Consider the following 22,593-nt stretch of genomic DNA (forward strand, 5'->3'; position numbering starts at 1 on the left):
TGTCTATATTGAGTTTGAAATGGAGTGTGAAAGGGAAGTTATATGGTCACACATAACAGGTATAGGTGAAACCTAGTTAATTGTTGGATGTTTTATTGGCCACCCGACTCTGCCTTGACAGTTCTAGAGTTATTCAAAGAAATTCTATGGTCAGTTGTGCATAAATACCCAGATCATGCAATAATAGTTGGAGACGACTTTAACCCATCTAGTATAGCCAGGGATGTTTGTGAATTCATTGCAGGGGGTACAGACAGACAGTCTAGTGAAGTACTTTTGAAAACTTTTCCAAAAACTGTCTTGCGCAGCTAGTTCGGCAGCCATGCAATAGAATTTGGACCTTGAAGCTACAAACCGGCCGGACCTTATCAATGGCGTCAGTGTAGAGATGAGGATTATGATCATTATATCATAGCAACTATGGTTACAAAAGTTAATGAATCAGTCAAAAGGGCTAGGAGAGCATTTCTGCTAGAAAGAGCAGATAAATGGTTATTAGCATCTCACTTAGACAATGAGCTGCAATCATTTAGTTCCAGAATGGTGACCATAGAGGAATTACGGGCAAAATTTAAAGAGATTGTAAATCATGCTCTTGACAGGTATGTACCTAGTAAGCATATTAAGGGCAGAAAAGACCCACCATGGTATAAAAATGAAATTCAGAAAATGCTGGGGAACCAAAGGTTGTTGAACTCTTGATTCAAGAGATGGCACACAAATGACAACAGTCACATTGTTGAAATATCTGGGCGTAACATTGCGAAGTGATATGAGATGGACCAAAATGTGAGGATTGTGGTAGTGGAGGTGAATGATCGATATTGCTTTATTGGGTTAATTTTAGGAAAGTGTGGTTGGTCTGTAAAGGAGACCGCATACAGGATGCTAGTGCAACCTTTTCTTGAGTATTGATTGAGTGCTTGGGGACTGCACCAGGTCAGCTTGAAAAAAAGACATCAAAGCAGTTCAGAGGGGAGCTGCTAGATTTGTTACCAACAGGTTCAATCAGTTTGCAAGGGTTATGGATATGCTTCAGCAGGTCAAGTGGGAATCCCTGGAGAGAAGGAGGGATGAAGACTTTTATTTCAAAGAACACTACTGAGAAAGTTTAGAGAACTGGCATTTTATGCTGACTACATAGCGATCCTACTGCCGCCAACATACATTTTGAGTCGGGAGCACGAAGAAAAGATATGAGAAATAAAGGCTCATACAGAGGCATACAGATAGTAACTTTTTGCCTCACTATCTACGATAGGATGAGGAAAGGAAAGGAAAGGAAATGAATAGTTGTGGTACAGGGTACCCTCCACCACGTACCATACGATGGAGTATGTAAGTAGATGTAGATGTAGAGTTTTGAAAGGAACTTCCAGTTGGCAAAAATTGAAGAGTCAAATCTTTGCATTACAGGAACTGCTTTTCTGATGGGCTTCTTTCTTTACAAAAAATAGCTCTACCACATTCATTAGACTTTCAAAATCAGATGGGGGTTGGGATCTTCGGGGGAAGAGACCACACTGCGAGGTCAACGGTCTCATCGGATTAGGGAAGTACGGGGGAGGAAGTCGGCCGTGCCCTTTTAAAGGAATCATCCCGGCATTTGCCTGGAGCGATTTAGGGAAATCACAGAAAACCTAAATCAGGATGGCCAGACGCGGGATTGAACCGTCGTCCTCCCGAATGCGTCACAATCAGAGAGTGACATCTTGATACAGATATGAAGAGCAGCACTACCTTCCAAATTCAGTTCACAGAACGTATTATTCCTCCCAAGTCTTCCATACTATGTTTCCTGCCACCAAACACACTTTCGCTGAACACAGTGAGGATGCAATGTGAATACACAACCTGACATGTTTGCCACCCACTTCAGTTTAGCAGAAAATATGGTTATACGTATAGAAAGTTTTATCAGTTGCCCAGCAATGACTGCTCCACACACTACAGGGTTTACCTTATTTCAAGATATTTAGGTTTCCTGGTCCTAGACTTAACAGTGTGTTCACCATTTTTTATGTACATTTGCTAAAGTGATCTGATAACTTGTCACTGGTAGGGGGTGGATGGTGGCCAGTACACTGAAGGTGAAGAGCTTCTGAACACTAGCTGTTATTTGGCAGTAGCAGGCACAACATGGGGATTCCAACACCATTCATAGTACTCTCCAGTTCCTGAACAATGATGAAGACCACATGGATGAATCCATCAAAGTCAACTTAGACATCAACCAAGGGATGCCTGTCACCAGTCAACCTATGAAGTGGTAAAAGGGGAAGGAGCAACAGTTGATCCAAAGAGCCAGTGCACTTTGATCTGTATGGGCCGCTCAGCCTGCAAGGGATACACAAGAGGCAGTTCCACCTACATCTCTTGTTGGAAGCTAGCCTGCAGTAAGAGACAATGTGAGTAACAACAGCAACACTCAGCTTACCAATAAGTGGCTGGTCAACATATATGAGTTACATGACAGTGGTTGTGTGGTAGGGTTTGTAGAGAGGATAGATTAAAGAGAGCGAGCAGAGTTCTTTCATGTTCATTCAGCATTCGCAAGTGTTCACTTGTGTTCCACCAGTTGTCGGTCCTGGAGTGAATCATCAAAGGAAGTTTGCATTCACCCCGCTTCGAAACTACCTTTGGTGTAAACAGCACAGAAAGCATTCACTTTTGTAGTTTTTTTCTTTTTTTCAATATGTGGAACTGAAACTCCTTGTTGCAGGAAATAGAGTGGCCAGATGATCACATTTCATTCCCCCCTGAAGTACATTGATCCCAGAGGTGCCCGTGGGATCCAAGGTATCAGCAGTTTAAAATTCTGAACAAAAAAAAGAGATACTTGGCAAGGAATTACCAAGATTCTAGTAATTCTGTCTGAGGAAGCAAAGAAGAAGATGGTATCTTTAATAGCTTCATTCCAACGCAAATGAAATAAAGCAGGTTATCAGTTCAGGCATGTGTGCCAGAGAAGCATACCACTCCAAGTGACTTGCTTTCAATACCATGTCTTTTATGCTGGACAAATTTGACATAAGAAAAAGCAACTGCACAAAGGTAAGACATTCCATAAAAATGTATTAACAGTACTTTTGTAATTTTCTTTAATAATGACGTTATAATCATTTATCTGTAGAGTGTAGTGTAGATTTCTGTCCGTGCAATCAACATTCCTATATCAAAATAATTTTGATAACAAAGCAGACAGTGAAGCTCTTTTGATAAGATATGACCATGTGAACTGCATTTATGTAAATGGAATTCCGTGGGATACAATAACGCGATGGCTATGATCAGGTCTGATTACAACTCAATCCCTCACCCTTGGTTGGCCAACAAGCAACCCACACATCAATAAACTACAAAAAATAGTACATAGCCTGAAACAGTTCTCAAAATTACTTGATGTCGTACATAACCCATTGCAAGATAACAAATTTACTTGGGTTTGCGGTACCGTATATCAATGTGTCTCCCTGTTTCTTTCACGTTGGGACAAATTAATGTTTATCCCAGTTTGTGCAAGATTTTATATTGTAATTTTATCTTCATAGTCTGTACAGGCACAATAGTACAAATATATAGTTTTGGGCATGAGGAACAAAATTCGGAATTTTCTATGTAGTTTCTTGTTATATGCATGGCTTCTACCAGTATATACTGTTACAGAGCTTTTGCTATAACATCTGTCCTCTTGACTGTGACTGTAAAAGCATAGTGAAATACATCCAATCAAAATAAATAATTTTGTGTATGTGTTAACAAGCAAACATGGCGGGTTTAGCACTCTACAGGCTCATAAAGTGTTTTTAGCTGCATGTAAGGTTACACATTGTTTTCTACAGCTGTCTATGTTGGACTGCTCTCTGAACATAGTGACTCCTCTGTGCCCAGCTATTACCTCCACAAATTAAGAAATATTCAGTGTTGCCTCACATGAAAAATCACTATCAATCATTTTAAAAAATCTATTAAAATGTTTGATAGTGATTGTGCAACATTAGTAAACAAAGGAACATCTGAAAAGAAAACGTGTAACCAAAGTACAAGTGGAAAGCACCATAAGTCATCTTATTTGGAAGGATAACAAAATTACATGGACTTTGAATACAAAGTGATCTGAAATTTGGCACTCATGTTGTATATGTGAATTCAAAGCAGAGTGCTGCCTGTTAGGTTTTAAGAACCCTGAACTCTTCATATTTTCAAGCTAAATTAAAAACTGAGTTGATATTTTGGGGAACACTACTTCAGTACTGTTTTCACTGGCTTGTCTACTGACCAACTGCCAAGACCCAATCTTCCATCTTCAGCCTCTTTGTCAACTGTTCCTCTTCTTGAGTACAAGTGTCTTGAGCACTGGCTTTGAGTGAAACGCATTACAATAGGATGCAGAAATTTAATATGTACTGATACTTTGAGCTGCTCCATATTTAGGGTGTCAATAGAAATAAGCAAAACTCACAATTAATCAAGAGTGTTTTCATATTGGTGCCGCCTTTGAGGGTGTACAGGATTTAGCAGTCTTTGGTTCATTTTGCATTCATATTACAGGATGTATACGCCTTGGGACAACTGGGAAATCCAGGAAGAACCTGGAAATTTTTTCATCTGAAAGAAAAATCGGCAAAAACAAGGGATTTTTCATTGTTTTTGTTTTCAGTTAAATTTTTGTTATTCTGACTTGTAAAAACTGATACCCTAACAAAGGATTTTACTGTATCCTGCTACTAGAGAATAATAATGCATCAATAAAACATAAACAGGAGAAAAAAAATTAAACTTCAGTTGCAAAGCAAATGCATCATTTACAACAACAAAACAAAGTGCTAGTGTTTGTCAACAGCAAAATGGGTCAAAGGCTTTAGGACAAAGACCATGCAATACTTCATAACAACAAACTGCCTCTGATAAGCGTGACATCACAACTGTTTGCATTAGGTTCATCTGAGCAGTTCCCAGCACGCTCATGTACGTGCTCAGTTGAGTTAGGTATGTGCAGTACCTTCTGCCACTTCTGACTACTCGAAGTGTGGCTGTTAGCTGTATAAGCAGTAGCAACAAGCCAGCCAGATGCTACCCAGAAAAATTTTTCTCATGTGCCCAAGCTGTCAGATTCATGCATAAGTAGAGCAGAGTTGTAGTGTGGAGGGGAGTAGCCTCCACGTGACCCACGTTTTCATTTACAGCTCTCATGTCAAATGAAAACAAAACTGATTTCTGTGGCTGGGAGCTATCAAGTAAATTAAAATACATTCACATAATTATAATATAATGGCATCCGTCCATCCTTGAGGGATGGTGGTGTAACATGCTTAGTTCAGAGTCTGCAGCGTCTGCTGTGGCTAAAAAGTCCCACTCGAGAGTGGCAGTCCCTACTGCAGTTTGGACATGTGAAATTTGAGGGACTTCGAACAGAAGCCGCTCTGTCTCTTTGCTTTGTCCTCTTCCTGATTTGTTCCTGTGTGCGTTCGTCCTCTGAGAGCTTGACGCCGTTGCACACAGTTACTCGCCACTTGACACGGTCATCTGCAATGCTTTCCCAGCGACTTGGATTGATTCTGGTCTTGGTCAGGTCTCTCTTGCAGACACCCTTGAAACAAAGATGCGGTCGTCCCACTGGCCTCACACCCTCCTGCAGTTGTTTCGGTATCCGTTCACGATCCATGCGCCTGGCATGTCCCAACCATCTTAGACGTTGATGACTCAGGAGTGCAAAAATGCTGGTTGTGCTTGCACGATGAAAGACTTCGGTGTTGGGTACTCTACCGTATTTACTCGAATCTAAGCTGCACCTGAAAAATGAGACTTGAAATCAAGGGAAAAAAAAATTCCCGAATCTAAGCCGCACCTGAAATTTGAGACTCGAAATTCAAGGGGAGAGAAAAGTTTTAGGCCGCACCTCCAAATCTAAACAAAGTTGGTCCATTGTAATATGAGACACAATTTATGTCGAATGAATGACGATACAGCTACAGTAGTTTGGTTCGAGTCATAAGCTTAGCAGTTAAGCTTTACCAGGTAGCCATTGCTATGCGTCAGGCGCTCCGTCCGTATTTATACAGGTACCCTTCCTTTTTCACGTGCTTCGTCTGGTTTGAATTTATTGCTTATTTTTCTTTGATCTGTTAAGTGCCGTTCTCTTTGTTATAGGTGTTTACGTCACTCTAAGCTGAAAATGCATTATTTTACTGTGTCATGCATTGTTTGTCACATTTTTATAATGCGTGTTTACGACCTGTCACCGCTCGCGGCATGTCTTGCCTTTTTGTGTGAGAGAGAGAGAGAGAGAGAGGAATCGTCTCATTAGCGAAACAATGGCAAGAGACTGCAATCTGTTGTTACTTACACTGCTGCTTTCTTTGATAATAATCAACAAGAACCAAATAATAGACTGCGTGTGATAGGTGTTGTGAAGGAGAGTATAGCGAAAATTTTTCTTCGTTTGACAATCTTTTCAGACACCTCTTTAGTACATTACATTCTACACAGAAATTAGAATCATCTTAGATTTAAAAATCTAGTCAGTTGTCGTGCTTCATTTCTGACTGTATCACTATTCGGTGTAAGAATAATACAAATATAAACATGGCATGATATGTACATTCTTCTGCGTTTGCTGTTGTCTCTCTCTAGTTTCGTAGTTTATTAGGCAGAGAGGATTTAAATGAGATAGCAGCAAACACGAAAGAGTACATGGCAAAATGTTTATATTCGTATTATTCTGATGGTGAAGAGAATACTGCATTTGATTCACAATTCATAAAAGTTCCTATTAGCAACCATCTCTCGTCACAAGTAAGAAAAAATTCAGAACATAGAGTTGGCCATATTGACAAACATCCCAAACAGTCTTGCCACTCGGATTTTCGTAGTACATTGAAAGGCTGCTGCATTCGAAGATGAACAATAAGGAATTTGTATTTACTTCATTGGATAATGTATGAAAATGCAGTGGTAAAAACTTGGGGCGGAGAAAAAATCTCGTCTTCCACCTTAATTTATCTACTGACGCAGAGGTTTTGGCGCAAGTATTTATCTTTGTGTCTGCAAAGCATGCCTCTGCAGTGCTACATATATTCGACGGCAGAAGTCAATTGTGGCGGCGCCTACCAACATTTTACAGAACTTCCGGTTACTTTGCACTCGATTCTAAGCTGCAGGCGATTTTTTGGATTACAAAAACCGGAAAAAAAGTGCGACTTAGATTCGAGTAAATACGGTATCTCTCCAAGAGATCTGAAGGATCTTCCGGAGACAGCGGAGATGGAAGCTGTTAAGTCGAGATTCATGCCTAGAAAGAGATGTCCATGTGTCACAGCTATAGAGAAGGGTGCTTATAACACAAGCGTTGTAGACTTTTTATTTAGTTTTTGTGGTAAGCAGTCCGTTGTTCCATACTCTGTTTTTCAATTTAGCCATGACAGATGATGCCTTTGCGATTCTGTTAGTAATTTCAGTGTCCATTGACAAGTTGCTACATATTGTGGATCCCAAGTAGGTAAAGTCATCAACTACCTGGAGAGGATTCCCATCAATGCTGATGGATGGAAGGTTGGTAGTGCTCTGCGCCATGATCTTAGTCTTTTGAAGGCTGATGAGTAGACCAAATTTTTCACAGGCATTTGATAATTTGTTGATTATATACTGCAGCTCATCTTCTGTGTTCGCTACTAGAGCTGCATAGTCCGCACTGAAAGAACCAGAGGTTGTAGAGAGTTTCAGGGAGAGCATAAGGGAACAATTGACAGGAATGGGGGAAAGAAATACAGTAGAAGAAGAATGGGTAGCTCTGAGGGATGAAGTAGTGAAGACAGCAGAGGATCAAGTAGGTAAAAAGACGAGGGCTAATAGAAATCCTTGGGTAACAGAAGAAATATTGAATTTAATTGATGAAAGGAGAAAATATAAAAATGCAGTAAATGAAGCAGGCAAAAAGGAATACAAACGTCTCAAAAATGATATCGACAGGAAGTGCAAAATGGCTAAGCAGGGATGGCTAGAGGACAAATGTAAGGAAGTAGAGGCTTGTCTCACTAGGGGTAAGATAGATACTGCCTACAGGAAAATTAAAGAGACCTTTGGAGAAAAGATAACCACTTGTATGAATATCAAGAGCTCAGATGGCAATCCAGTTCTAAGCAAAGAAGGGAAGGCAGAAAGGTGGAAGGAGTATATAGAGGGTTTATACAAGGGCGATGTACTTGAGGACAATATTATGGAAATGGAAGAGGATGTAGATGAAGACGAAATGGGAGATAAGATACTGCGTGAAGAGTTTGACAGAGCACTGAAAGACCTGAGTCGAAACAAGGCCCCGGGAGTAGACAACATTCCATTTGAACTACTGATGGCCTCGGGAGAGCCAGTCATGGCAAAACTCTACCATCTGGTGAGCACGATGTATGAGACAGGCGAAATACCCTCAGACTTCAAGAAGAATATAATAATTCCAATCCCAAAGAAAGCAGGTGTTGACAGATGTGAAAATTACCGAACTATCAGTTTAATAAGTCACAGCTGCAAAATCCTAACGCGAATTCTTTACAGACGAATGGAAAAACTGGTAGAAGCCAACCTCGGGGAAGATCAGTTTGGATTCCGTAGAAATGTTGGAACACGTGAGGCAATACTGACCTTACGACTTATCTTAGAAGAAAGATTAAGAAAAGGCAAACCTACGTTTCTAGCATTTGTAGACTTAGAGAAAGCTTTTGACAATGTTAACTGGAATACTCTCTTTCAAATTCTGAAGGTGGCAGGGGTAAAATACAGGGAGCGAAAGGCTATTTACAGTTTGTACAGAAAGCAGATGGCAGTTATAAGAGTCGAGGGGCATGAAAGGGAAGCAGTGGTTGGGAAAGGAGTAAGACAGGGTTGTAGCCTCTCCCCGATGTTATTCAATCTGTATATTGAGCAAGCAGTAAAGGAAACAAAAGAAAAATTCGGAGTAGGTATTAAAATTCATGGAGAAGAAGTGAAAACTTTGAGGTTTGCCGATGACATTGTAATTCTGTCAGAGACAGCAAAGGACTTGGAAGAGCAGTTGAACGGAATGGACAGTGTCTTGAAAGGAGGATATAAGATGAACATCAACAAAAGTAAAACGAGGATAATGAAATGTAGTCAAATTAAGTCGGGTGATGCTGAGGGAATTAGGTTAGGAAATGAGAAACTTAAAGTAGTAAAGGAGTTTTGCTATTTAGGGAGTAAAATAACTGATGATGGTCGAAGTAGAGAGGATATAAAATGTAGACTGGCAATGGCAAGGAAAGCGTTTCTCAAGAAGATGAATTTGTTAACATCGAGTATAGATTTTAGTGTCAGGAAGTCGTTTCTGAAAGAATTTGTATGGAATGTAGCCATGTATGGAAGTGAAACATGGACGATAACTAGTTTGGACAAGAAGAGAATAGAAGCTTTTGAAATGTGGTGCTACAGAAGAATGCTGAAGATAAGGTGGGTAGATCATGTAACTAATGAAGAGGTATTGAATAGGATTGGGGAGAAGAGAAGTTTGTGGCACAACTTGACTAGAAGAAGGGATCGGTTGGTAGGACATGTTTTGAGGCATCAAGGGATCACAAATTTAGCATTGGAGGGCAGTGTGGAGGGTAAAAATCGTAGAGGGAGACCAAGAGATGAATACACTAAGCAGATTCAGAAGGATGTAGGTTGCAGTAGATACTGGGAGATGAAGAAGCTTGCACAGCATAGAGTAGCATGGAGAGCTGCATCAAACCAGTCTCAGGACTGAAGACCACAACAACAACTAGCATTTTTGTGGGATGTTATTAACTTTTCCTATTTGTGTGTTTGCACTAATTAACAGTGATATTGGTATTGGCTGACTACATCACATCCTTTGCTCTGAATCTCTGCTACCATCAGCTGGCGAGATCATGTGTTGTGAGCTATGATTGGCTTACAAAAGCATGGCTGTTGTGAGCTATGATTGGCTTACAAAAGCACGGCACAATCTTGATTTATGTGCTTTGGAAATTAACATGCTGCATTTAGTGGAATTCAAACATATACTTCCATAATACGAAAATATGCAGTTTACATGTTGCTGTACATCAAAGATATTTTTGAAACTTTTTATTTTTTTTTTATTTTTTTTTTTTTTCCTGGAGCTCATTTTCTAAAGTGCTGGGAAGTTCTACACTAGTGTATAAGAGATGGTGTCGAAGATAAAAGTTCGAAATGTGTCTCTCCACAAAAACGTAAATTTTGCGACAAAAAGGAAATCGTGTGAAAACCGCAAGGGCGAAATTATGAAGCTAAATGAACGAATTAGTAGCCTACAGTTTGTAATCAATGCTCTGAAAATGGATATTACTCAAATTCAAGAAAGAAAAACTGAAGTGAACACGCCACGTTTTCTGCAAGATAGTTCGACAGTTTCCGAAAAGTGGACAAAGTTGAAGTGCAGCGGCCGCGAATAAAAAGTACAAGATGGATCAAGAGAATTGTGAAATAAATGTAAGCTTCATGCACGACAACTTATTTCACGTACTTTCCACAACAGATTGTGGAAGTGCAGTGTTTAGTGAAACACTGTGAAAAGCAAAAGAATCTTGTAAATAAGCCAGAACAAAAAAATATTCGTTGACGCAGAAAAATAAGAAATCCAACGTAAATTTAGTAAACAAACATCTGCCAACATTATGTAGTTCTGACGGATTATCGGCTTGTGTGAAAAAGAAAGAGGAAATAAACAGCACAGTTAGGCCTACATTTTGTAGCTCCAAAACAATTACAAAAATCGAAATACAGGGTGATTCAAAAAGAATACCACAACTTTAAAAATGTGTATTTAATGAAAGAAACATAATATAACCTTCTGTTATACATCATTACAAAGAGTATTTAAAAAAGTTTTTTTTCACTCAAAAACAAGTTCAGAGATGTTCAATATGGCCCCCTCCAGACACTCGAACAATATCAACCCGATACTCCAACTTGTTCCACACTCTCTGTAGCATATCAGGCGTAACAGTTTGGATAGCTGCTGTTATTTCTCGTTTCAAATCATCAATGGTGGCTGGGAGAGGTGGCCGAAACACCATATCCTTAACATACCTCCATAAGAAAAAATCGCAGGGGGTAAGATCAGGGCTTCTTGGAGGCCAGTGATGAAGTGCTCTGTCACGGGCTGCCTGGCGGCCGATCCATCGCCTCGGGTAGTTGACGTTCAGGTAGTTACGGACAGATAAGTGCCAATGTGATGGCGCTCCATCCTGCTGAAATATGAATTGTTGTGCTTCTTGCTCGAGCTGAGGGAACAGCCAATTCTCTAACATCTCCAGATACTGTAGTCCAGTTACAGTAGCACCTTCGAAGAAAAAGGGACCAAAAACTTTATTGGCTGAAATGGCACAGAAAACGTTCACCTTAGGCGAGTCACATTCATACTGAGTTGTTTCCCGTGGATTCTCGTTGATTCACTTCTGCCGTACTCAATAACACAAAAAGCTTTCTGTTGAGCGGTCGCCATCTTAGCATCAACTGACGCTGACGCCTAGTCAACAGCGCCTCAAGCGAACAAATGTACAACTAAATGAAACTTTATAGCTCCCTTAATTCGCCGACAGGATGAGGGTAGAGCCAACAAATGAGGGTGAAGTGTTGAAAGTGATACAAAGCTTGAAACCCAAAATGTCGGTTGGCATAGATGAGGTGCATGTGTCAATCATAACAAGGACAGCACCACAAATCGCAAAGCCCTTTGCACACATAGCCAATTTATCATACAGTGAAGGAGCTTTTCCAGAAAGGCTGAAAATTTCAAAAGTGAAGCCATTATTTAAAAACGGCGACAAGTATAAGGTAAAAACCTATCGCCCAATATCTCTTCTCCCAGCATTTTCAAAAATATTAGAAAAACTGATGAAGCACCGAATCAACAAATATCTAAATGACCATAATTTACTAAACAGGAATCAGCATGGCTTCCAAGCACGTAAAAATACCGAAACAGCAATAATGTGCTACACTGAACAAATAATCAAAAATCTAGACAAAGATTTAGTATAGTAGGAGTAAATTTAGACCTCTCCCAAGCTTTTGACACTGTGAACCAGGACATTCTTTTAGAAAAATTGGAAGTGTTGGGTATACATGGGATAGGAAAAAAATGGTTTGAATCTTACCTAAAAAAACAGAACACAGTTTGTAGGACTGACATCAACTTACTCCAACCACAAAATAAATTCAGTATCAGAGGCAAAAAATGTAGAAATAGGAGTACCACAAGGCAGCATCCCAGGGCCCATATTGTTTCTTGTCTATATAAATGATTTTCACACCTCAGATGATGCAGCCAAAGCAATAATATCTGCAGATGATACTAGTGTGATGAAAAGTGCACCAAAGCAATTGCTACCAACAACTGCTGATAAAGTACTAAATTACATCCATTCTTGGTTCAATGCAAACAGGTTGACATTGAACGTAAATAAAACAAATTATATGCAGTTTGGGAAAAGATGTCAAAATGTAAACCTCGATCTGGTGTGGCGTGACAAAGCCTTAAGACAGACTGACATCCATAAAATTGCTGGGGATTCATGTGGATGAAAACTTAAATTTTAATGACCACGTAATAAAACTTGCGCAGAAACTTAATTCAGCCTGTTTTGTCCTCAGAATTATTGCATATGTTTGTACCTCAGAGGGTGCCAGAATGGCATACTTCGGCTATTTTCAATCTCTTGCCACATACGGAATAATATTTTGGGGTTCCACAACATGTCGCCTAAAACAAATTTTTTTGCTGCAGAAGAGGGCCATCCAAATAATAACTCACAGTCATCCACAGACACAATGCAAACCCATATTCAAAAAGCTTAGAATACTTACTATACCATCATTATACATATACAAATATGTATTGTATGTCAGGACCCACATTGCAGATTTTCAGACAAATGCCAACTTTCATAACTACAATACCCGTAATAGCGCAGCACTCCATACTCAGCGAACAAAAAGAACGAATACACAAAGGCATGTGAGCCGTATCGGTGAAAAACTGTACAACACACTGCCAGTCAACATCAGGCAGTTAGAAGATGATAAAAAACAGAATTTAAAAAATTTCTAGTAGAACAATGTTTTTATTCTGTAAATGACTATGTAGGTCAATAAATTTTTTTCTGATGATATTTATAAAGGCACAATGGAAATACTCTATCTGTACCTAATCATTCATTACCTAATCATCCGTTACATTTACATACTTAGAGGACAGCTGTTGTGTGATGTAAATATATACTTAAGCAATGTTGTGTATATAAGGACTTTCCGTTTAGGGAGGACAAAACTAAAGCCTTATGAAAAACAGACTATGCATTTAAAATAACAAGCAGGGATGTATATAGGCTATATTAATTTCATTGTATTACTATTAACTTCATTGTACTATTTTGTTTTGTACTTTTTTACGTATATATTGTTTGTGTCCCATTTCTTTGAAATGGCTTACATGTACCCTTGACAACATCCATACAATATTTATTGTCAATGGATGGATAAATAAAATAAATAAATTGATAAGTTTTACTGTTCCAAGGAAAAGCATACTGTCACTCAATAAGGAAAAAGTTTATTTTTAACATGGAAATCCAGGATTTTCTTTTTCGTTGTCCACGTATATACCCTGATACTAGCAATGTTTCTTCCACCCAAAATAGGTCTTTGATTTTGTACATGTAAGAACTTGTTTGAAAAAGTCGTGTCAAGCCAACAAAATATGCTGTTGAAGAAATTGTTGTAGAGGAAGATGAATGTAGACTTCAGGAGGTAGCAGAAGACAACTTGGGGAATAATGATGTTATTGAGGTATCACAAACATTAAGAATATTTGTGCGACAACACTGTTAAAGCATGTGATGCAGAAAAGCCTAAGAGAGCAAGTCATTATTATGAAGAATATATGACAGTGAAATTAAGAGAGTACACTACAAATGTACAAAACAATGACAGTATAAAATGAATGAACTGCTGGTTCAAGCTGACATGGGAAATTTGGTTAACAATCCCATGTAGTTCAGTGAACTTACATTTATCACATGGTCAAATGCTACTGTATATTCATACTAGTATGAATAAAAATGATTCACAGTTTAGTTATTCTCTTTAACTGAACCTTTGCACAAACATAAATACAGATTAATCACAATTGTCTTGTCAGGTGACTCACCCATCTGAGTTAAAATGTTGTGCAAATCTATTTAAAATTTCTGCATGTGTCTTTGAAGATTTTCAAGGCACAGGTCTCACACAAAAATGATCTCTTGTGTTCACTACCTTGCCACCAGCTGGCAAGAACCACACTTCAATTTTCAGTTTGTTGTCAATTGGTCCTATTAGTGTGTACAAGTGTATCGAGCTCTGAATTTTTCTTATGCAGATATGTGCATGCTGTCTATGAACTCAGAAGCAAAAGTTTTCTCAACATCGGGAAAACTGCAGGCGTAATTCTCAAAATGTTCACTACCACCCCCCTAGCTCTACCGACTCTGTAGTTGAAAACACTTTCATCCAGCTGTCATGTGTGTTCACCAAAGCATGGTTTCAACATATACTCACGCAGGGCAAGTGCTTGGTCTCCCTTGAACGTTTAAAGCACATTTGTTGTTCTCCCTACTAGTGGCACCTCCTCTAGTACACCTAAAACATTAGCATCAACTTGTTTCCAAAACTGAAGTATTTTTCAGATTCCACCATCTGACATGCATCCTTTAGGACTGATGTTTGCATACATTAAGTGGCTCCTAACAAAACTACACTGAAAAACCTGTCATAACTGTACTCATAAAAATCAGTTCCACTACTGGTAGGTGCACTAATTTCACAGTGCCTTCCATGCACATCTCCAAGGCAGTGTGACAAGTTTCTCAGGTCTTTATAAACCTTCACAGTCTGCAGCCATTCTCTTCTTTGGCAAGGAAGCTGAAACAACAGGAATAATTAAATTATTGTACTGTTTTGGCCTTCATATCTATAAATTGCACTTGTTAAGCAGAAATTGGACACACAATGCTTCATAAGTAGTATATCACTGATGAGCTTACTACACTATCTTGTAAGTGTGTGTTTGTATGTAAGAATGTAAGTTTTTATCTTCATCACGTGTTATCAATAGAAACTACAAGGCAGATTTTATTATATAAAACAGTGGTTCCAACGTGGAGGTAATTATTCCCTGAGGCATAAAATGAATCTTTCTGAGGGGGTAGAAACCAAAAGGGTTTCACTTTCTCTCAGTCACAAAACTAAATTATTTTTGAAAGAATATTATTATTGCCACTATAATTTGTAAGACTTTATTGATTATATAAGATACCAATAATGTCTTTTTTTCCAAATATTATCATTAAAGCACGACATGGTGTTGCAGAAATTACATCTTGTGAAATGAATGTCTAATCATCATCAGCTTTTTCACACTGTCCAATCTCTACAAACGTATATTCTGTTTTGTGCTATGCGTCTATGAGTGAGACATGCAAGTAACAAATGTTAAATATATGAAAATGTCTTGTCTGAGTTTTATGTAGTTCCTGGAATGCACCAGAAAGCCCTTCAATATTCACTTTGAAATGGAGAAACTAATTAATTGGTAATACAACAGACAGTAACTACATACTGGCTACTATGCTGCTCTACACAGTCAGACATGAAGCATTGGTATGCTTAAGTCTTCTGATTTCTGCCAGCTTGGAAAAGAAGATCCAGCAATCAAGTGATTTACAAACATAAGTACAGTCAACACATTTTAACTGGGTTGGTTTTAGTTTGGTTTATAGGGTGCGGAAGAAGCAAGTGTCACTAGGTAGGGCAGTGGCGCAGCTTTCGTTTCTGAGTAGGAGTTGATAGCACTTGTGATGCACTGGGTATTGCTTCATCATTCATTCTAGCACACAGACTACCAAAACAAAGCTCAGGAAAAGAAACACTGAATTCTAGATGTACATATCTGAAAGAGATTTTTGATAACGACATCAATGAAACATAAAGGATCTGAATAGACTCAGAGCATGACTTATTATGTGCATTTCCTGAGAAACCAAATATGAAGAGATGGTTAGAAATAAGCAGTACCATCCTGTCATTGATGCGTTAGTTCTTGGTTTAATAAGACACAAACAAGAACTAAATACTGTTTATCTTGAATCATTTCATAAATAAAAGCGATCAAAGAATTTTTTCTACTTAAGTTAAGGTTGACAATAACTTTTTTGGAGGAGGAGTGGGGGAAATTAGCTAATATTTTATTGCACTCAGTGGTAATGATCTCAGAATGGTTGGGAACCAGAGACATAAAGTAATAGATGTTTTATCATCTATGACAGGTCATTTGTATTTTTTTACTTTACATTATTCATATTTATTGATATTATTTTCCTTACTTAATGTAATTCTTTCGTGCTTTACATATAGCATTCCAGACTTAGGAACTTTCACTCTGGTAAGTGATATAGCTGTTGCTGAAATGTGAAATAAACACTCGAGAATGGTGTAACTGCTGCCAGTTTCTGAGAATCAGAGTGCAACCAGTTGCTAAGAGCCAGATTGTAAGTGCAAATCTTTCTTCAGGTAAGACTGCTCGTCCGTAGTTGTCCTGCTTCGCATTTTTTCCCTCAATACCAGTAAGCAGCCAGCAAAAATTTTACACCGACATACATGCAAAATTTTGGCCTAATTAAGTTGTAAACTATAATTCAGTGACTAGTGCACTACCAGCACATGTCTGATGTTACTGCAAAAATTCAACCCCCCCCCCCCCCCTTTTAAAGCTTTGATTTTTGCATCCCCAACAGTGCAGCTGACATACACAACACCCCTGTCTGGATATCACTGTTTTTCATTGCAACTACTTCGCTATGGCAGCATTTGATCTTATATCTGTGCATATGACTTCAGTGCCATATAAACAAAAATGCACTGTTTGCTTGGGTTCACACAATCAATGCTCTTCTCAGCAGTTTTCTCTTTCACTCGTCTAGAGTAAACACTTGTTTATTTATATTTATCACATGAGTTCTTAACTCTGTGTTACTCAAATTCTCCTTAAGAATAAATGGACTGATAATAACTAGAAAAAAGGAGTGGGGGGATAATTAGGACACTGCTTTTTTGAAGACGAAAATCAGCAATCTTTTATATCTCCTTCTCTTACAGAAGAAACATTTGTTAAGTGGAATCATGCTAACAGTTATAGCATTTACTCGCTCAGATCCCCCTCTCCCCCTTTTTTACGTACCTTTAACTCTAAAGTTCCTGAATTAAAGATTTTGATATGGGCATTTTATCTTATGTATGCAATGATACACAAACCTTGTCTGGATGTTCGAAAAGCAATTACTCTCCATGATAAAATCTAACTGTTTCACATCTCCATGCAGACCTGTGGCAGGATGTAATTATGATAATTTCTTGATGCAAACGTTTTAAGCAAACTGAAACTTCAAGACCTGTACATTGTGTTTTTACTGACAGTGAAATTATCAAACCTAAAATTATTACCATTAACTGCGAACATGAATGTGGTTATGGGATGCAAGAATGGGGGGAAGGGGATAGTAAATGTCAGAACACACAAAATTGTTTGGAATGGGCAGGCAAGTGTTCTTACTCTATACCAGTCTAAATGAAGATTATAGTAAGTCCATAATACTAGAATTATGTTTGTGATAAATCAAACACTCACTACACCTTTCCTTTTACCACTAGAGGCCTGGCATAAAGTAGGCAATGTTGTCAAGCAGTTTCGACAGCATCTCCGGTGGACAGCTGTTGGTTTCTGGCAGCTGCCGCGTCAGGCAAATGAGAGGGCCAAGAGCACACAGAAGTGAGTCCAGCAAGACAGATAGGCTACCAGAAACAGCAATTTGACCCTCATGTTCTTTCAGGCGTTCACCAATGATGCCGAGTGATTCCCCGAGCAACTTCAGATGAGCTGCCACGTCCACAGGCTGTGTGCCAACAACCTTGTATAGGCCGGGTCCCACTGCAGGCTCAGCTACCAGTCCCCGCCCACCAGATGCTCCTGCTGCAGCTCCAGCCTTTGAATCTGCAACCTGTTGCTGCTGTTGCTGGTGGTGGCGTGCACTTCCACTTGATGCTGATGTACCTGCACTACTGCGTGAACCACTTCCAACTGCGCCAGTCACTGACATTCCTCCAGTAGTAGTGCCACTTTCTTGCCTAGCGGCTGCCCCCGATGTTGCACCCGATAATGAGGATCCACCACCAGCTTTATTGATGAACTTCGAGCGGGACCCAGAAGTCCGCCAGCGACCACCGTCCGTCTGCTGACTTGATCCGCCAACTCCTTGAGTTACAGAACTCTGTGCCGATGCATCTGATCCAGGCTTGGTCAAAGCGACACGTTTAGCACGCCTTTTCCAAGCATACTTCTCGTTGTTGGGTACTGTTGCCCACAGCTCACCAAGACGCTTACTAATAGTAGCAAAGTCTGTGTCGGGATTAGCACGTAGTATTTCCTGCCTAACCTCCTTTGCCCAAAGCATGTAGGCAGTGAACCGTGTTTTGCCTTTATCCTTCCGTTGTGCTTTAGTACGTCCAACTACACGACCATCTCGCACCACAAGTTTCTTCTTCGTTGATTTCTCGAGCATATACAATGACTGACCTCCACGAGATGCTGTTCCTGAGCCTGAAGGTCCTTCATCGCCTGTCCGGCTGTTGCTTTCATCGGGGATGGCTGTTGTATTACGTTCTTCCACAAGTCGATCTTCGTCAGATGCTGCTTCATCATCAGAAGATGATGAAGAACTGGAACTGGACTCATCATCTTGAACATCTCCTGTGAACTCATCTGAACTTGAATAGATATCATCTCCCCCATCATTTGACAAGGTATCACGATGATGGACACCGGAACTGGATGTTGTGCGGTCTGAGTGTAATGTGGACGATGCCCTGCCTCGCCCTCTGCCGCCACTGCTACCGGCAACAGGAGAACTAAATGAGTCGCCACCACGTCGCCTATACCGATTGTCAATATCATCAGGTGATTCAAAATCCATCAGTTTTGAAGACTTCTTGCGAACTCGACCTGAGCGCGAAACACCTGTCACCTCCAATTCGTCTTGCTTAGCTCTTCCTCCAGAGGTAGAGTCCATGTCGTCATCAAATTTCCTCTTCAACATTTTGGACATAGCTTTCGTACTGAAACAAAAAACATACTGTAATTAGTGTTGCAGATGGATCAACGTGTACCAGAAAGAAAAGCAGGTACATAATGAGCCCTGCATTTATTTGTAATAAAGTACTGGTAAGTTATTACAGGCTGTTTCACTTTTAAAACATTTTGTGTTTTATGTCTCTGTTGCAGTCCATTTGATTTAGGCCTATGGGAAACAAAGCAATGTGGAACGAAAATAACAAACAACTGGCAACAGAATATTACTTAAATATATTACTTTTAAGTAACTATTTCTTATTTTTGAAACTGTTTTGAAATCTGACCCTTTTCAAAGTTCACATCCTGTCCTGCTCATGATGCAAATGAAAGAGACTGGTTGTGAGCTTATGTTACAACATGCAACAATAACACAAAAATCTGCTTCATATTTCCTTTTCTACAGTTGCTTCATTAAATGAATGGTCTTGAACAGCGTCTACATTTGAACAGTTTGCCACTGCCACTGTCATTAAAGCAGAGAAGAAGTGGTGTACTTATTATGTGCAAGTTTTTCTTTACTGTTTTCAAAGAAAGATGCTGAAAGGTGTCCAGCCTACATTATAACAGATCTGTCTTCTTATCAGACAGAAAATCTAAAGAACTTCTGGTTCCTCCAGTAAATCAATAAAAAGACTGAAGCCATCTGTTCGGACATTTTGACCATAATGGCATCAAAATGGAGGATGTCACAGAGAAGATTGAAATACTAAATTCCTTTTTCCTAAACTGTTTCACTGAGGAAGATCACACTGCCCTAAATAGTCATATGAATGTCAAAATAACAGATCACAAAATAAGTGACTACAGGACAGAAAATCAACTGAAATTTCTCAACAGAGAAAAGGCCACTGGTTCCAATGGGATACCAATATAATTCTACAAAGAGTATGTGAAATAACTTAACTCCCCTTCTAGCAGTAGGTTACTGGAGAGAAAAACATTTCTAGCGATCAGAAAAAAATGCAGGTCATTCCCGTTTTCATAAGTCATCAACAAGGTGCATAAAACAATAGGCCTGTATCGCTGACATTACTATGTTGTAGAATTTAGGAACGGGTTTCATGCTCGCGTACTAGGACATTTCTGGAGACCGAAAACCTCATTCTTTAGGAATCTACATGGATTCCAAAAACAATTATTGTGTGAAACCTGGTCGCTCTAATCACCTACAGGATCAAGAAAACAGCAGATGCAGGCGTCCATATTGATACCATATGCCTTGACATCCCAAAGGCATGAAGGGTCCATAACAAACAGAACGCAGCATGTTAGTCTCAATGGCAGAAACTTTCATATATAAAAGGAACCTCAGGTGCACCCCTAAGGAGCGTTATAAGACCATTACTTTTCGGCAATATACATAAATTATCTAAAGGGTAGTGTCAGAATTTCCATGAGGTTTTTTGTGGACGATGCTGTAATATACAGAAAAGTTGCAACACTAGAAAATTATAGCAAAATGCAGGAAAACAACGCCTGATACATGGCTGGACACTTGGCTCCCAACTTAAACAACCTTGTCCCAGGTCTTCACGGGATCAGCATCTTATTCTGAATTAGGCAGTATGTTGAGTAGCAGAGGGTGGCCAGATGCCCTTCCTGTAGTTGAATTTGTGTACCACCATCTGTCTGTGTCTAATATTATCCCAGGTGAAAGTGTGCAAACGTCTTCTAAATGTTTGCAAATAGTGTAACTGATATGACACATGGATATCAGCCTGATATTCATTCACCTAGTTGAATGTGGGGAACAGACTACAAACCACATCCAGGTGGCTAAGCACATTCTCCCTCATTGTCAATCCACAAGGCAGATCTGATCTGGGCCCAGAAGTGGCATGCTAACACATGAGGCTATCCAGGCAGATCTATAAACAAATATAGCACACTGCAGATGATGAGGTGGAAAGATCCATTATTGAATGATTACAGAATTGCAGGACAATCACTGGAAGCAGTCACAGCCATAAAATATCTAGGAGTATGGTTACTGAGCAATTTAAAGTGGAACAACAACATTAAACTAGACAAAAAGAAATGGTTCAAATGGATCTGAGCACTATGGGACTTAACTTCTGAGGTCATCAGTCCCCTAGAACTTACAACTACTTAAACCTAACTAACCTAAGGACATCACACACATCCATGCCCGAGGCAGGATTCGAACCTGCGACCCTAGTGGTAGCGTCTAGAACCGCTCGACCACTCCGGCTGGCTAAGATAGACACCAAACTGAGATTCATCTGAAAGATCCTCAAGAAGTGTAGTCCACCCACAATGGAGGCCACTTACAATGCCCTCATTGGCCCAATACTGGCATATTACTCACTGGTCTGGGATACTTACCAGACAGGATTGACGGAGGAAATAGAGAAGATCTGAAGAAGAACAGTGTGTTTCACAACAGGTTCAATTACTAATTGCAAAGGTTCACAGAAATTCTCAGCGAATTCTAATGGCTGACACTACAAGATAGGCTTCAAATTCAGAAAGAGTATGTTCTTAGAAGAGACAAATCAATATATTGCTACCTCCTCTGTACATCTCACAAAATGGCTATAATGTAGAACTAGAGAGATTTGAACTCACACAGAAGCTTACCAACAATTGTTCTTCTTGCAAATCATATACCACTATGACAAAAAAGGAGGGTATACAGTACAATCCTTCCCCCCCCCCCCCCCCCTTTCTCCCTGCACCCTTCCCGAGTCACCATCAAGTAGTTTGCAAAGTATAGATATAGAAGAGTTATGGGCAGCAGTGTTGTGCGATACGGAGAACTCAGTATGAAAGGAGCAATCTCGGCCTTATATATTTAATGCCCCTTTTTGTGTGGAGTAGCAGTAACATTTAACATTGATATAGAAACTGGATGAACACTTAAATGTTTCATTAAACCAAAACTGAAATTGCCATGTAAATCAACAGGTTTTCATAACAAGAATGTTGATTGCTGAAGATTAAGTTTCCTGGGTTCTACCCAGTAAGGACCTGAGAGGAAAATAAAATTGATTGACATAAAAATTAAATAAGAAAACACACCCATAATTTTCACAAATAAATACTACAGAACATGATGATATCATACAAAAAATGCCTCCTTCAGGACTTTCACTATCATTCCATTATATGTCCATGCGTGTGTGTGTGTGTGTGTGTGTGTGTGTGAGAGAGAGAGAGAGAGAGAGAGAGAGAGAGAGAGAGAGAGAGAGAGAGAGAGAGAGAGGTATGAGAAAGGCAGTGGTGTGTGCCTGAGAGGCTATGTGAAATTCTAGATCAGGCAGTGAAGTCACTCTATGCAGTTTACCACTACTAGTCATTTCCTCTCCTGTTCCACTCACAACTGAGCAATGGAGAAACAGTTGTCTATATGCTCC

General features: G+C 39.5%; 1 protein-coding gene across 2 annotated transcripts in view; it reads right to left on the minus strand.

Moving 5' to 3' along the window:
- Positions 1–11,619: 11,619 nt before the first annotated feature.
- LOC126092639 (HMG box-containing protein 4) overlaps positions 11,620–22,593 on the minus strand; it is a 45,240-nt gene continuing 34,266 nt past the window's right edge. Inside the window, exons 2-3 of one of the 2 annotated variants that reach the window (XM_049908372.1) lie at positions 17,722–19,200; positions 11,620–14,955 (exon numbers count right to left, since the gene is read on the minus strand). In XM_049908372.1, coding sequence (XP_049764329.1) covers positions 17,736–19,190 — 1,455 coding nt within the window. In that variant the 5' untranslated portion in view covers positions 19,191–19,200 and the 3' untranslated portion in view covers positions 11,620–14,955; positions 17,722–17,735. Of the gene's footprint in view, positions 14,956–17,716; positions 19,201–22,593 lie in introns of both variants that reach the window. The other variant, XM_049908365.1, reaches the window with a different exon arrangement.

Source organism: Schistocerca cancellata, chromosome 1 (genome assembly GCF_023864275.1).
Source record: "Schistocerca cancellata isolate TAMUIC-IGC-003103 chromosome 1, iqSchCanc2.1, whole genome shotgun sequence".
Taxonomy (NCBI): domain Eukaryota; kingdom Metazoa; phylum Arthropoda; class Insecta; order Orthoptera; family Acrididae; genus Schistocerca; species Schistocerca cancellata.